The sequence below is a fragment of the Choloepus didactylus genome, chromosome 15, assembly GCF_015220235.1.
Source record: "Choloepus didactylus isolate mChoDid1 chromosome 15, mChoDid1.pri, whole genome shotgun sequence".
Lineage (NCBI taxonomy): Eukaryota > Metazoa > Chordata > Mammalia > Pilosa > Megalonychidae > Choloepus > Choloepus didactylus.
Window position 1 is genome coordinate 30,964,980 of NC_051321.1, and position 15,062 is coordinate 30,980,041.

The following is a 15,062-nucleotide window of genomic DNA, read 5'->3' on the forward strand; positions in this document are numbered from 1 at the left end:
GTTTCCATTTATTGTGCCAGGCACTGCACTAGGAGCTTTATATATATTAGAAAGAGGACATTGCTATTGCCCACATTTTAGATTCAGTAACCAAGTCTTGGAGATGTTCAGTTTTGACCTCAGGTCCCAAAGGCTCCACATGGCTGAACTGGAATTTGAACCCAGGCAAGGTGCCTTTTGGACTCTTATTCTTATCTCTATAATATTCTCTAGTCCTCTTCTCTGAACATTCTATCATGAGTGATTTCAGGATACCAAAGGGCTTTATCTTTTTCATAGATGTTGGGTCTCTCATCCCAACTCTCCAGCTACTCTGCTCTGCTGGGCCAGTGGCCCTCACTGCCCCCTGCAGGGAACATCCCTCCAATGCAGGTGCTAGGGGGCCACATTCTGCTGAAAAAGCCAACCAATTAAGAATCCACAGGATGCCAAAGATGAGAGAACTAGGCTGAGGGTGAACTGTTCTAGCTTAATACCTGTACTTAATCGCCCCTTTATACTAAGAAGCTCAAAGCATTACATGCACTTCTCCAAGATATAGACCCACAGAAGCTAAATGAATTTGCCGCAAGTCACACAGCAGCCCAGCAGGAGATGCAGTCACACACACACACACACACCCCATCAAATCCTCTGGGTACTGTGATCCCTCCATCATGGGCTGGGGCACAGGACCCAGCTAAGGCAATTCATTTCACAGGGCCCCTGGAATCTCACAGAGATGTAAAGATGGCCACCTTCACTTGGGTCCTTATTCAGAAGTGGAAAATACGCTCCAAGTTAGGAGTCAGCAAAGTTTTTCTGTAACAGACCAGATATTAAATATTTAGGCCTTGAGGGCCATAGAGTCTTTGACCCAACCACTCAGCTCTGCTGTTGTAGCATGAAAGAAGCCATAGACAACATGTAAACAAATGGGCATGGCCACGTTCAGTTAAAATGTATTTACAAAAACAGGCAGCCATCAAGATTTGGCCTAAAGTTTGATGACCCCTGCACTTAGGGTTTAAGTCTTTCCCTAAAAATACCCATTTTTGGTGAAACTTCCATATTTAGATATTGGCTACATTGTAATTTACATGCAAACCACTTAAATTTATGGGGCACAAGCTCAATTCTGAGGGATTAATGTTTGTTTGTTTTTTTTTTCAGTGAAGTAGGAACACAATTCATCTTTCAACTATTAATCTAAAACCTTGGAAAAGTACAGAGAAACCAGGGATTGTTTTGCCTCAGAGCTGGTCAGTATTGCTGACAGATGAAAGGAAAAATATTTTACAGATCCATAGCAATCAGAAAAGAGGATAAATCAGCCTGAGGGAAAGAAAACGTCAGGAAAATAAAAGCGTATAAAGAAGAAAAATGATATTACTATAACCAGGCACTTCCATTTGGCTTTGGTTAGCTAACTGGGGCAATGGGCAGCTCATCCAAACCGGGAAATGAGAGAACTCGACAGCTCTCATTGGCGATGATGGAGCATCTCCTTTCAGAAAAATTACTTGAGGACAAGATTTTAAGATCAGGCATACTTGGGATATCTAGAGAGAAGAAAGCCAGGTGAGCTGTTAATGATGAGAAGCTGAACTGCAGCCTAGTAAAGACTCACCTGGGGATGTGGGCTGAGCTCCTCACTCAATCTTCCCGACTTCCTTCACTCACCTGCAGAGCAGGGATGAGGAGAGACCCCTGAGGCCTCATCATAGAGCCTGCCATGAGCACGGGTAGGCTAAGGTTGCTAACACTCCCAAAGAGCAGAGGAGCCTCATCCCAAACTGAAGAGAGGATTATACTAAACTCAAGGTCACAAGGATTAGATCGGCAGAGCTGAGAGAAAGCCCTGACTCTGTGCTGGCTGTGCTCCAGCTGCTGTAGCAGCCCCAGCCCCTTCTGAGGAAGAGCCACTCTCAAAATACAGGCAGACCCCCTGAGTACCTCTTTGTTGCTCAGATGTGGCCCTCTCTCTCTCTCTAGCTAAGCCAACTCAGCAGGTGAACTCACTGCCCTCCCCCCTACGTGGGACCTGACTCCCAGGGGTGTAAATCTCCCTGGCAACACACGATATGACTCCCGGGGATGAATCTGGACCTGGCATTGTGGGATTGAAAGTATCTTCTTGACCAAAAGGGGGATGCGTAATGAAATGCAATAAAGTTTCAGTGGCTGAGAGATTCCAAATGGAGTCAAGAGGTCACTCTGGTGGACATTCTTACACACTATATAGATAACCCTTTTTAGGTTTTAATGTATTGGAATTCCTAGAAGTAAACACCTGCAACTATCAAACTGCAACCCAGTAGCCTGGACTCTTGAAGACAATTGTATAACAACGCAGCTTACAAGGGGTGACAACGTGATTGTGAAAACCTTGTGGATCATGGTCCCTTTATCCAGTATATGGATGGATGAGTAGAAAAATGGGAAAAAAACTAAATGAAAAATAGTGTGGGATGGGGGGATAATTTGGGTGTTCTTTTTTAGTTTTATTTTTTATTCTTATTCTTATTCTTTCTGGTGTAAGGAAAATGTTCAAAAATAGACTGGGGTGATGAATGCATAGCTATATGATGATACTATGAACAGATGATTGTACACCATGGATGACTGTATGGTATGTGGATCTGTCTCAATAAAACTGAATTTAATTAAAAAAAAAAAACTTAAAAAAAATACAGGCACAAAGCCTCAAACACCTCAAATCCAAGCAGGTCTGAAATCTTTTTAAAAGGATGGGTTTTCACTCCCCAAATTAGTTATTTCACCTCCTTCTTCAAAACGCTTTTGTTGCTTTCCACTGCCCTTAGAATCAAATCCCGACTCTTCACCACGATTTGTCTGCAAGGCCCGCAGCACATTCCCACCCCAGCCTAAGCCTCCAGCTCTTCGGAGCCTTCTCCTCTCCCTTCCCTCCCTCCGGCCACATGAGGCTTCTCTCATATTCCAGCAGCTCTTCCCCTCCTCAGGGCCTGCATGCGATGTTCCCGTCTGCCAAAAAAGTTCTTCTCATTCTTTGCCTTCAGGTCTGTTCTTTCTGACTCCTCAGTCTAAAACGGGTCCACTACCTTGTTCTTTTGGCACACCCTGACCTTTCCCTTTCAGCAATTTTATGGAATCGAATATTTATTTGTCTGTTTTTTTCAGTGCCTGTCTCTACTGCCTAAGGGCAAGGACCCTGTCTGTTCGTTCAACACAGCTTCCCCAGCATCTGACAGTCCCTGGCATGCGGCAGACACAATAAATAAAATAAATGAAACTAATAAAAAAGAGCTCCTCTTCTCCAAATCCTTTCTCTTCATTTAAAATAGTATGCAAACCAATGCTGGGTAGACCCTCCTTGGAGGCTTTCTCCTGCCACTCACCAACTGCATGACACTGCCAGGCCATCACCTCTGGGAGCCTATTTGCATTTCTACAAAATGGCCATATCAATATCATCCACACCAGGCTGGCTACTGCAGAGGTTAAATAAGAGAATGTGACTGCCTAGGATAGCTTGGTACTGAATAGCTATGGTTTTATTTATTTATTTTTAACTACAGAAAAGCAAGTAAAAAATGGCCTCAATGGGAAAAGACTCAGCCACACATGTAATTTTAACATTAGAAAAGGTAGGAGGTGGCAAAACTCAAGAACTTCCCACAATCCATTGAAATTCCATACATAAAACCTGGTCTGCTGTTAATAACTGGAAAAATTCTTTCTGAGTTCAGGAGGTAGGCTGTCTCCCCCACTTTCAACTTCAGAGACAGGAAGCAAGATGGATAGGTTCCTGTGCTAAATCCAAACTGTACAATACACTGTATAAGGGCTTGCTGATATTTCCTAATCCCCAATGTATGCCATTTAACATGTATTAACTGGTTTCTCTCAGGCCAAATAACCTGGAAAGGTGACCAGTTCTCAAGGTCTCAACAGAGTTGCTTTGTTGCTATAAAAATAATTCTGTGTAACAATCACACTACTGTTTGTTGAAAACAATTGTATCATTTACTGGATCGTCACAACAGTATTATTATAATATATTCATTCATCTAACTCCCTACACTTAACACAATCCTTTAGTAAAGGCCATTAGCTTGTAAAATGTTCATTTCCCTTGAAATCCCACTTCTAGGGCTTTATCCCACAGAAACACTTAGGCAAAGACATACATATAAAAGGATGCTCACTACAGTAAGTGTGTGGTAGGAAAAAAAGTGGAAATAACCCAAGTGCCCAACAACATGAGACTGGTTAAATAAAATGCAGTTTATCTAGATAATGAAAAAGTGTACAATTGGGGGAAAAAAAAAAGCTTGCTGGAATGGGAAGATGTCTAAAAGATATTAAGTTAAAAATGTAAGTTGAAAAACAGTATGAAAAGCATGGTACATTTTTATACAATAAGAATAATTCTATATAGATATATGGATTGAAAAGAAAATCTGGAAATAGGAACACATAAGTTTTCTCTGTGGGGAATAAATTATGAAGGATTTTCACTTCCTCTTGCATATTTCTATCATGTTTCAGTTTTTATAATGAGCAAGTATTTTTTAGCTAAAGAAGGAAAAGACGTAAATAAACAAACAAACAAAAAACAAATAAATAAATCTCTGTTGGCATTAGTTGTCATTACCACCGAGTTCAACCAGCCACAAGCTCTGACAGCTCAGAAGTCCCTGCTCACATGGAGCCGGCCAGTCTCCCTACTTAGGCCTGAATCACAAATACAGCCGACTCAGCACATGTCTTGAGGTTGCCATTACATAGCAGCAAGTGAAGGCACTTGAATTTCCACAGTGTCAGTTACATGGTTGGGGGTGGGGTGGGGGGCATGTTTTTTCTGAAAACCCAAGTGAAATTGCCTTGGAATTTGTGGTTAAGGCCTACCAATGGCAAAGCTGAGAGCAGACAGCCTCTCCAGCAGAATTCTAAAGTAAGCTCAGAAATCAAGACCTGCTGAGTTGGGGAATGGTTTACTTCTAATGAAACCCAGAGGTTAGGGGGTGGGGGACAATCTGAGAAGAAACAATAAACTGATCATAAAATTAAAATGGGATGGGGAAGTAAGAGACTTCTGTATTTCTCTTTTGGAAACTGGCTGCGAAGTAGGAATGAAAGAAGTTGCAAGAGTGCACTGGTTAAGTTACTGACATATTTACTGCAGAACTTTCCAAGCGATTCATGCCGGGGGCTGGGTTTGATACTAAATCTGGCCCAGTGGGTGAAACAAAGACAGCAGCCCTGACCTCATGAGAGGAGCATTCCTTTCCCACAGGATACTTTAGTACTGGGCCAAAGTCTTGATCAATATGCAAGGTTCCTCTGATCCCAGGTGGCCCTGGGCTGCTTGGGAATGAGCAGCAGACACTGTTTTCCCTAACTAATAGCCATTTCCCTCCCTACTAAGAACCTCAATTTTATTCCTCTGCCTTTTCTCATGACCTTCAGGGAACCGAGGCCCATTCCCAGCCCCAGAAGTGAATACTGATCGGTAAGCCATCTTGGTTATCTAACTTTCCTTGACATAACTCTCATCAATGAGATGCAAGGGGAAATCAAAGGGGAGAGTTCTGTGGAGGCTTTGATTGATCTTTAAAGGAGATACAGGACAGAGTGTCTCTTTTACTGCTTGTAGATGCTGTCAAGTGCAATTCTAGAATGTTAAGGATTATGGTAGCCATCTATGGAATATGAAGGAACCAGTTTATGACAAGGCAAAGTACTGAGGTAGGCAGAGCAGAAAAGTCAGAAAGAACTCGGGTCCTTGACAACATTGTTGAGCAGATGACAACCAACCCTGAAACCACCCTACCTCCAAGGTGTCTTGCAATGTAAGATAAGCGTCCTATTGTTTAAGCCAAATTCATCCCAACAGAAACAAGATAGAACAAAAAGTGCCCATTCCAAATCTCTAATGATTTGACTTTCCAGCTGTAAATGCACACCACAATTACTAAGGGAATGGATACCTCTATAGCCCTGTGGGAGCAACCAACTTTGCCTACCGAGAGCCATTCTTATTCTTTTTCAGCTGGTAGTTACCCTTTTCTTCACAGGCCATCTCCCTGACTCCATGTGGCTGGAGGTGACGAGGGAGTAGGATGTAACTAAATCCTGGTGTTCCATCTGGCCCACCAACACCAACTGGGGTGGTCACCTGACCCATGAAGAACTAATCTAAGTCCTACCCCCAAGACTGACATATGGATGCTGGAAGAAAAAAGTTTTCTGCCTGCTGGGAATATAAACTGAATAGAACCTGAAACTAGGAATGGTGGTACTCATCTTTCCTGGTGCGTGGGGAGAGCCAGACTGCAGTGCAAGACCAACACCCAAAGAGTCATAGCCCCAAGGACACTGAGCATATAAATCAAGACATTCCTGGAACCCTGGACATCCCAATTACCTGAGCCAATAAAGTCTAATACAGTATACGGTAGTTGAAGTGGGGATTTCTGTCATTTTTTACAACTAGAAGAGTCCCAACTAAAATAAACACTAACCCACCCCACCCCCGCATCTTGAAGCCTTCACCTTCTCTGGATATTCTTTCCCCGACCTCTCATTTCCACCCTCTTTTCTCTACAGTTCAGCTTCCTATGTCTGAGCAAACCTACCAAAGGGTTACCTACTCGCCAGGAGGAAAGGGATAAGTTGCGGCATCTGTCTTGGGTCATTCTTCACAGCAGGCTTAGAGGCAGCCTCATACGGTCCAAGAGGTGGCAGGGACATCACCACCCCTACTTTCCACCCACCAGAGTCCTGTCATTCCTCTTTCCCAGTGCCCTGATGCTATATCTAAGCTGATATGGCAAAACTGTGGATGATATTTAAATCCAGAAAAGCAGGTCCAAGAATTTCACTTACTTGATTATACTGTTCGGCATGTTCTCATGTGAAAATGGGTGGGTGGAGGGCTCCATGTAAAGTTGCTGAGTGTAAGTTGGACAGCACAAGTGAGGCAAGACCATCAAACAGAATTATGATGCCATTTACATAGGTATGGTCTATCTATGTGCACATCAAATATAAAATACATGTTCTGGGTATGTGTAAGTGTAACCCTTGTAGAGTGTAACTCCTCGGGGGTAGAGTGATGCCAACAAGTCACACGGTGTTTCCCTACGGCATCAGTTGAGTGTACCTTGCTCTGAGGAAACCTGAAAGGCTTAAACCTAACCTTACAAAACAGCAACAATAAGGGGCAGTTATTCACACTATAAAAAAAATCTCCACTTTATTAAAAAATTCACTACAAGGTCCTGTTAAACTGCATGTTGCACTATTGAATTTAGAATAGGACTGGATTTTCCTAAGACTTTACAGGGACTATCAAATGTATAAATCAAAGAGCCATATTTGAACTGAACTTGTTTTTTGGGTTGTATAATGTTATGTACAAAACAAGGTAATTTTATTTGCATCACTATTACTGATTTTCTGTGTGGGAGCAAGAGAATGGCACCAAATATTATCATATCAACTGAGGCAGGCATCTTATTCAGGGACAAACAAGGCACTTCTTAACAGAGTTTGCTGTTAAATGGGGTCTTCACTGACATGCAAAAAAAGATCAAGGTAGCCACCTTCTCAATTCACCCAAAGAAATAATAATAATAGCAGGTAACACTTATATAGCAGTGACTATGTATCAGGCAATGTTCTAAGTGCTGTACAGGTCTAAACTCACTTCATTCTCTCAGTAACTCTATGCATAGTTGCTATTATTATCCCTGGTTTATAGATGAGCAAATGGATGTACAGAGCAATAATGGCAGAACAGAGCACAAATGCAGGCATTCTAGGTCCAGGGGCCATGCTCTTAGCACTCCACTATGCTGCCCCCTTGTTCTGGCAGTTATGTGCAGGATGGAGGATGGTACAGGGGAAAGGAGTGGAAATGGGGGCCCTACTTAGCATATCTATTACCAGTGTTCAAGCACATGGTGCTGAGGACATGTACTATGCAGCAGAATAGGAACAAAAATTAAAGAACACTGCTGTTAAAAGTCAGGATGGGGAAGGGTAGAGACTAGCAGGAAGTATGAGGGAGGCTTCTGGAGAACTTAGTCTGTTTCTTGATTTGGGTCCTGGTTACATGGGTGTGTTCAGTTTGTGAAAACTCAAGCTGTATAGTCATATGGGTACTTTTTATATAAATCTTTTCATGAATAAAAAGAAAAAAATGAAAGGACGGATTTAAGAGAATTTTGATCATTACAAATGGCTTTTGCCTTTCTCTATTTTCCAACTGTTCTGGAATGTCATTTTTTGAACATTAGTAGTCTAGCACTAGGTGAGGCACCATGGGGCACAGAGGCCATGTAAGACAGTATTAATTATCTGTGTGGGTAATTCTCAAATCTCATTGTCCAGCCTGAGACACCCAGCAGACTAGACATCACAGCAACAAAGCAGCATGGTTAAGAGTGTAGTGTTAAGAGTTACAATGCCTGGGTTCAAATCCTGCCTTTGCACCTACTAGATGTGTGATCTTGGACATGCTACTTAATCTCTCAGTGTTGTCTTGCTTTCTGCAGTTGTAAAGCTGGTATAACAACAGTGCCTAACTCAGAGGGTTTTTCTGCAGATAAAATGAGTAATTATAGAATAGTGCCTGGCACATGGAACACACTCACTAAATATTAGCTGTAACACTCATCACCATTTAGGCCCACAGTCAGTTTCCTATCTTAAACCAGGCACCATATCCTTCTCTTTACCATTTTCTCATTATTTAAATAATTTACTATTCTCTGCCATGTTCCAAAAATAACTTAAGGTAGATTAGTTTTCCCTATTATTTAAGTAATATAATCATATTACAGAAAATCATGTATACTTTTAGGAGTGTAGTCATTCTGCCCCAGGTGTGAAATCCCTACAGTGATCTGCAGACACAGACTGCAGCGGTCACATTAGAGATGCCGTAAGAGGGGCCATAGATGCTGAAGGGACTGCAGAGCACACACCAGAAAAATACATGGTCAAGAAAGAGCCCCATTTGTTTATTTTGAAATGTTTCAATCCTGTGGAAAAGTTAAAGGAATAGTACAATGAATACTCACATACCGTTCACCTAGATTCACCAGTTAATATTTTGCTATATTTGCTTTCTTTCTCTTTCTCTCCATACAGACACACACATTTTAGTTTTTTTGCTGAAACACTTGAAAATTAACTGCAGGCATCATCATTTTATCCAAAAATAGTTCAGCCTGTATTTCCTAAGAACAAGGCCATTATCCTTTATAACCATAATACCATCATCTCTTCCAATGTTCATATTTAATATACGGTCCATATTCATTTTTTCCCAATTGTCCTAAAAATTATCTTTATAGCTTTTTTTTCAAATCAGGATACAATCAAGGACCACACAGTACATTTAAACTGTCATGGTTTCTTTAATCTAGGAAAGCCCCTGCCCCTTGCCTTATTATATCTTTCATAGCATTGATATTTTTGAAAGGTCCAAGCAATTGTCTTGTAAAATGCTTCCCAATTTGGATTTATATAACTGTTTGGTCATGACTCAATTCAAGTTAAACATTTTTGGAAAAGTGCTACATAGTTGATGTTTTATACTTAACATTGCAACACTTAAGGAAGTATAAAATGATAATTTATTCCATTATTAGTGTTGCTACATTTTATCATTTGGTTAAGGTGGTGTCCACCTCAAACTCTCCATTATAAAGGTATCCTTTTTATCTTTGTAATAAATAAGTAATCTGTGAAGGGGTTCTTTGCAGCCTTGTGTTTATCTTATTCCACAACAACCTTTTATCCAATGGCTTTAGCATCTGTTGATAATCCTCACCTGAATCAATAATTACATTAGTAATTGCTAAAAGGTCACTAGTGGTGTTTACTGTGTGGTGAAATGAACCCTTGCAAAGCAAATCCTTTTTTCCAACTGACTTGCATTATAATTTCAGAAATAATTTCAGAAGTTCATCTGCTTGACTCTCACCTGACAGTAGTTCATTATACCTGTTTTACATTTATCTGATCTCTATTTATCTGAGCAGGTACATTAACTGGAGACTAACACATGAATGCACCATCTTATGCAATGGGGCAAGGAGTTACCTGTCTATACAAGCAAGAGGTTACCTTGTCTTTAGAGTCCCCTTTTCTATAGCAGATCAAATCCCATGTCAAGATGAGTTTCCTTTCCCAAAGACTGTTTTATAACAGACTTAGCTTCAGGTATCCCAAGGAGAGAGGGAGGGGGCACAGAGTGCTCAGGCAGTAGACTCCTGGCAAAATTTTAAAAGATTCTGCAAACCAATCCAGGACACTACTGAATCACATCAGCAGTGCTTCAAGCAGCCTGTTTCCTCTCCTCTGTGAGTGTTATCCCTTCCTGGTTAACAACAACACTTGAGAATCCAAACACTATCCCCAGACCAGCTACATCAGAATTCCCTGGGAAGGTTAAGAAACAGATGCCCCAGTCCCACCTCTGGCCAACTGAACCAGAGCTCTGTGGGGAGGCTTGGGAATCAGTATGATGACAAGCTCCCCAGGGGGTTCTGATGAGCAGACAGGTTTGTGAACCGCTATTTAGATAGGACCCACTATATCCTCCAGGAAAGGACTATCCCATAGGACACATGCTGGCAGGTGGTCGTTATGGGTCAGTCTCATTAGGTGGCAGCTACCCTGACAGCCATTGACCCCCGAAGGGTTTGGAACACGAGCAGATTGGTACCACCTAGAGGGGTCTTCTGTGGCCCTGAATTATAACCTACTCAAGGCTAAAATAAATAAATAAATAAGTCACTGTACCTAGAGAAGCTACCAGATCAATGGGTGCCCAAATTTACTCTCTACCAGAAGATCTGGGAACACCATTCCCAAAGATTCTGAGTCAGTAGATCTACAGCAGGGCCCAGAATGTAGGTTTGTAACAAGCTCTCCAGGTGCTTCTGATGCAGGTGGACTGAGGCCCACATTTGGAGAGAACCTGGCCTAGATGCTGCTCTGCCCTTATCTGTGGCAGTTGAAGAGTAAAAGAGTTGGAAAAAAAGTGTCTCAGCCTTCAATTTAAGGCTACTTATCAAACAAAAGGAAAAAAAAACTGAGGTCCTAAGGGAGATGTTTCTGAGCAATTAATTAGCCACCCAGAAATATCCAGATGATATGAAACTCTCTAAATTCAAAACATACTAAATTCACCCCAACATTCTACCTCACTGTACAACTACAGACAGAATGAGCCAAGACAGTGAGACCAAGGCTCCCAGCATAAATCCCCCACTTCAGATTCCATGTTGGCAGTCTCCAGGGGGGCACCAAGAGCAAAGCACTGACCCAAACAGTATTTCTGACTGTCAAGGCCCTGCCTGATTCCAGCTTCCTTTCCTATCCTTCACACTTTGTGAGAGCAAGCTCCTGGAGATTCCTTCCTTTCCCTCGCTGCCCATCTTCTACTCTTAACCCAAGCCTTGGCCAAGATTAACATGTGATCTGTGCTTATGGCCCCAGAGATGGTCCTGCCACTGATAGCAGGGAACAAGGACCATGCTAATTATGGGAAATAGAGCAGACACAGAAAGAGCTAGTCAGCTCCATCCTGAGTTGGCCTTTAGTTCATGGGAATCAGAAGTATGGCTGGGAGACTGCAACAAAGGCACAGGGCATCAGAACAGTGGCAGGGACAACAACCTGCTGCTAGAGGTCACAATGACATATCCTTCTCCTCCATGGCCTATGCAGCTTTCCAGCCAGGAAATACCAGGCAAGACAAGCCACTCTCATGGTATGCTGGGGTATAGTACTCCCCAAAAAGTTCACTCCAAAGACATCAAAATATACCTGCGAGTTCCCAAAACCAACCAGGCTTGTGGCAAAAGAACCACAGGATAGTAGGCTCCTGGGGCTCTTACCTGACTGGAACACATATCTGGCCAAGCCCTGCATTAGCTCTGCTGGCCATGTTGGTGGGGCAGACTCTCCTGTTTCTCTCTTCAGACGAAATGTCAACTCAAAGCCAAAACCACTGGGTCCATCTGTTCCTGTAAACCTGAAAGTAATAAAAAGCAAATGTTTTTTAGTTCAACTACCTTAGGAAAAAACTCCTGGTCTTAGATATGAACCTGGGGATGAGGGGAGGAAGGACCCTGAAAGCCCAAAAGGAACCAGAACTCTTGCCTCACCCTCCTGACTGCTACAGGTCATGTGTACAACATTGGCCTGGCCAATCAAATCCCCCTGCCTAGCACTGTGAATTATGAATTCCAGACTTTGTGGCTCTGGAACATTCCTTTCTGTATGATTGAGGATCCATTACTAGAAATTTGCCTTATTAATGCTTACTATTCCTTCAGGTCTGCTAACACTCATATCATTTCACATACATGCCCTGTGACCCACCAACAAAGCTGAATGCTATAACAGGATGAGACCTTTTCTCCACCCCACCCTCACCCCACCAGCAGTCAGCCCTGGACTCTGGGCCACAGGAGTGAAAAGCCTTGGGCTGGGCTGGCTGGACTGGCTGGCTGGCTGGCTGCTGGCCTCCAACCTCAGCATTTGTGGATGTGTCCTAAGACAGATTCCAAAGGTACTGGGTGGGTCCATATTCTCCCTGAAACCCTGCACCCCACATGCGCTCATGTGCTCTTCCTGAAACCTGATACCCCCACATATATTCTTCAATCACTGAGACTCTGGGGAAGCACATTTTGCCCTCCCTTTCCACCCCCAGGTGGCCCACAATGACAAGGATTACTGCCTGTTTGGCCACAACTCATCGCAGTGACAATGAGGCAAAGTAGGGATGCCTGCCTCCCTGTCTGCCAGGAAACACCCAGGAGTCCTGAATCTCCAGGGATGTCCCTAAAATGGACTTCTTCCAGAGAGCATAAAATGCTGTAGATTAAAGAGCAGGGCCTGGCTGGTGGGGTACCATGCCTCCTCAGGTGAGGCAACCTTCCAGGGAGAAGTTCCTGAGAGGACACAAGGCTTGCCAGCACAGGAAGGGTTAAAACATGTTTATAATATAATTTTCAGTAATTATATCTTGTACAAACACGATCCATAATGAGTGTACACATGTAAACTCCTCAGCATACAAATACAAACCATGTACTAAGATGACAGCCAACATCCTCTTGCTAGCCAAGCTACTGGAACAGGCAATCCCAGGTATTTGAAAGCATGATGACGCAATACTCAACCTTGGATTCCACGTGGCATCTTTCCTTCATCATCATCAACCTCAAGAGGCCAGGCCGGAAGACTGGATGGAAACGGATTCCAAAGTCTCAGAAGCTCTGAGGCTAGTGTCCTAGCTCTGGTTTTGCCTGCCTCAGCAAGCCCATCTTAGTTAAATGGGTGAGCCCAGCCCTCCTGCACTTGCTGCAGGGTGGCGAATATCTCTGATAAGCCAAGTTCCCTAAAGGACTGAAAAGTCATTCTTTAGAAATCATCATGGTCATACCCAGTTACATTTAAAGGAGTTCCATGGTTTGCATTTTCTCCAAGTATCCAGCAACATGAAGTGGAATCCATTTTGAGGGTACAAACCCGCAATTTTGGAGATCAAGCTAGAAGATGCTTGGCAGGAGGCAATGTCAGCTATTCTGTTTCCTTGCTGAATGGCCCTGTTCAGTGCAGGGAGACTAAGGGAATAACTACGCAAATTGAGGCTGGAAGAGCTACCTTCAGGGGCAGCAGCCTGGGAGGGGTGTGAAAACCCGTGTGTGGGGGGTAATGCAACAGCAGATGGGTCACTAGGGCAAAGGGAAGATTTCAAGCGGCCACCAATTAGAGGCAGCTTTGTAAAATGTATTAGACCATTACTCCAGGGCTTTCATCTTGGGCCAAGAAAAATACATGATTTCTAACCACAAAATCTTGAGAAACAGCCGAAAGGAAACATGTTCCTCTTGGACTGCACAATGGGGAGAACCCTTGGATACAGAGAGAAATCACATGCATTTGAGCAGCACCAACTCTCTAAGGAGGGCTAGTGTACACACACAATGGGTGTGCATGCATGCACATGTTAAGTGTACATCATCTGCCTCCACATGGGGTGTTTTCTGGGGCAGCTCTGTGTGGCAGGCCAGTTTTGCCTTGGCTGAGAGGCAGGGACAGGCCCCACCAGATGGTCTCCACCTGTGTTTGATTACCACCCACCAGGCTGGCTGGATGCAACCTCCAAAGTCTGAAACATGAGTCTGGAATGGCCCAGCCTCAGTTGTAAACACACAATCTGGAGCCTGTCAGAAGGTCTCTTTTTCAAAGCAGGCTGTCCAGTCACTAGCCAACTGACAAGGTCATTCAGTCTTTAAAGTCTCCTGCAGGGGTCTGGACTTCCTCATGTGAGGTCTTCTCTCGCTAAAGTGGTTTTGTCTGACCAAAGGATGGAGCCCTTCCTACGGAACAGCTGTTTCTCAAGTTTTCAGAGGAAGGAAAGCATGAGAGGAAATTGGCATGTGCTAGAGAAGGTGGGATCTGGGTCAAAGCAAAGACTTTTCTAACAGAGAAGGCTGCTAAAATACTGGGTGGTGGTAAAGGAGGCAGTGGAATGTCTTCCTATGGAGACTTTTAAAGAGATAAATGAGATTCTCTACAATCTGGCAGGATGGGGGTGGGTTCTACTGTGGCTCAATCTTGTTGCAGTGGGATGGATGAGATGGCCTCTCAAGATTGTTTCCAGTTCAAGATCCCTGACTGCGCTCACTGAGGTGTCCAGGGGAGAATCTAGCTTTGTCTGGGCGGGTTGGTGAGCCTATATGATGGCTGTGCCAGCCTCACCAGCAACATCAAACCTGCTAACAGGAAGAACACACGTCTTGAATCCTAGACACACAGCTGCCCAACCATTGGGAGCTGCCCAAAGGTCTCCCCCAAAGCATCTGATCAAGAAGACATCAGTCTCCAAGAAGCCAAAAGGACCACTAACTCCAGGCAGGAGATAAACAAACCTAGCAGAGACTTTCTGGAGGGAGCACAAAGCTGGAGGCATGGAAAGAGCTGAACTGAAAGTTGGTATCTTATGCTCAACTCCATTAGCCATTAGAGAAATACATTTCAAAATCATGATTAGATACTGTGCC

The 15,062-nt window shown here is 43.4% G+C and overlaps 1 protein-coding gene across 4 annotated transcripts in view; it reads right to left on the reverse strand.

The window, feature by feature from the left end:
• The window catches only part of SUFU (SUFU negative regulator of hedgehog signaling), a 139,776-nt gene that overhangs the window by 86,104 nt on the left and 38,610 nt on the right, over positions 1 to 15,062 (reverse strand). For all 4 annotated transcript variants that reach the window (XR_005211839.1, XM_037804348.1, XM_037804349.1 and 1 more), the window contains exon 3: positions 11,883 to 12,019. Coding sequence is in view for 3 of the 4 variants with exons in the window: in XM_037804348.1 (XP_037660276.1) it covers positions 11,883 to 12,019 (137 nt within the window). In the remaining variant the exon portion in view is untranslated. The remainder of the gene's footprint in view (positions 1 to 11,882; positions 12,020 to 15,062) is intronic.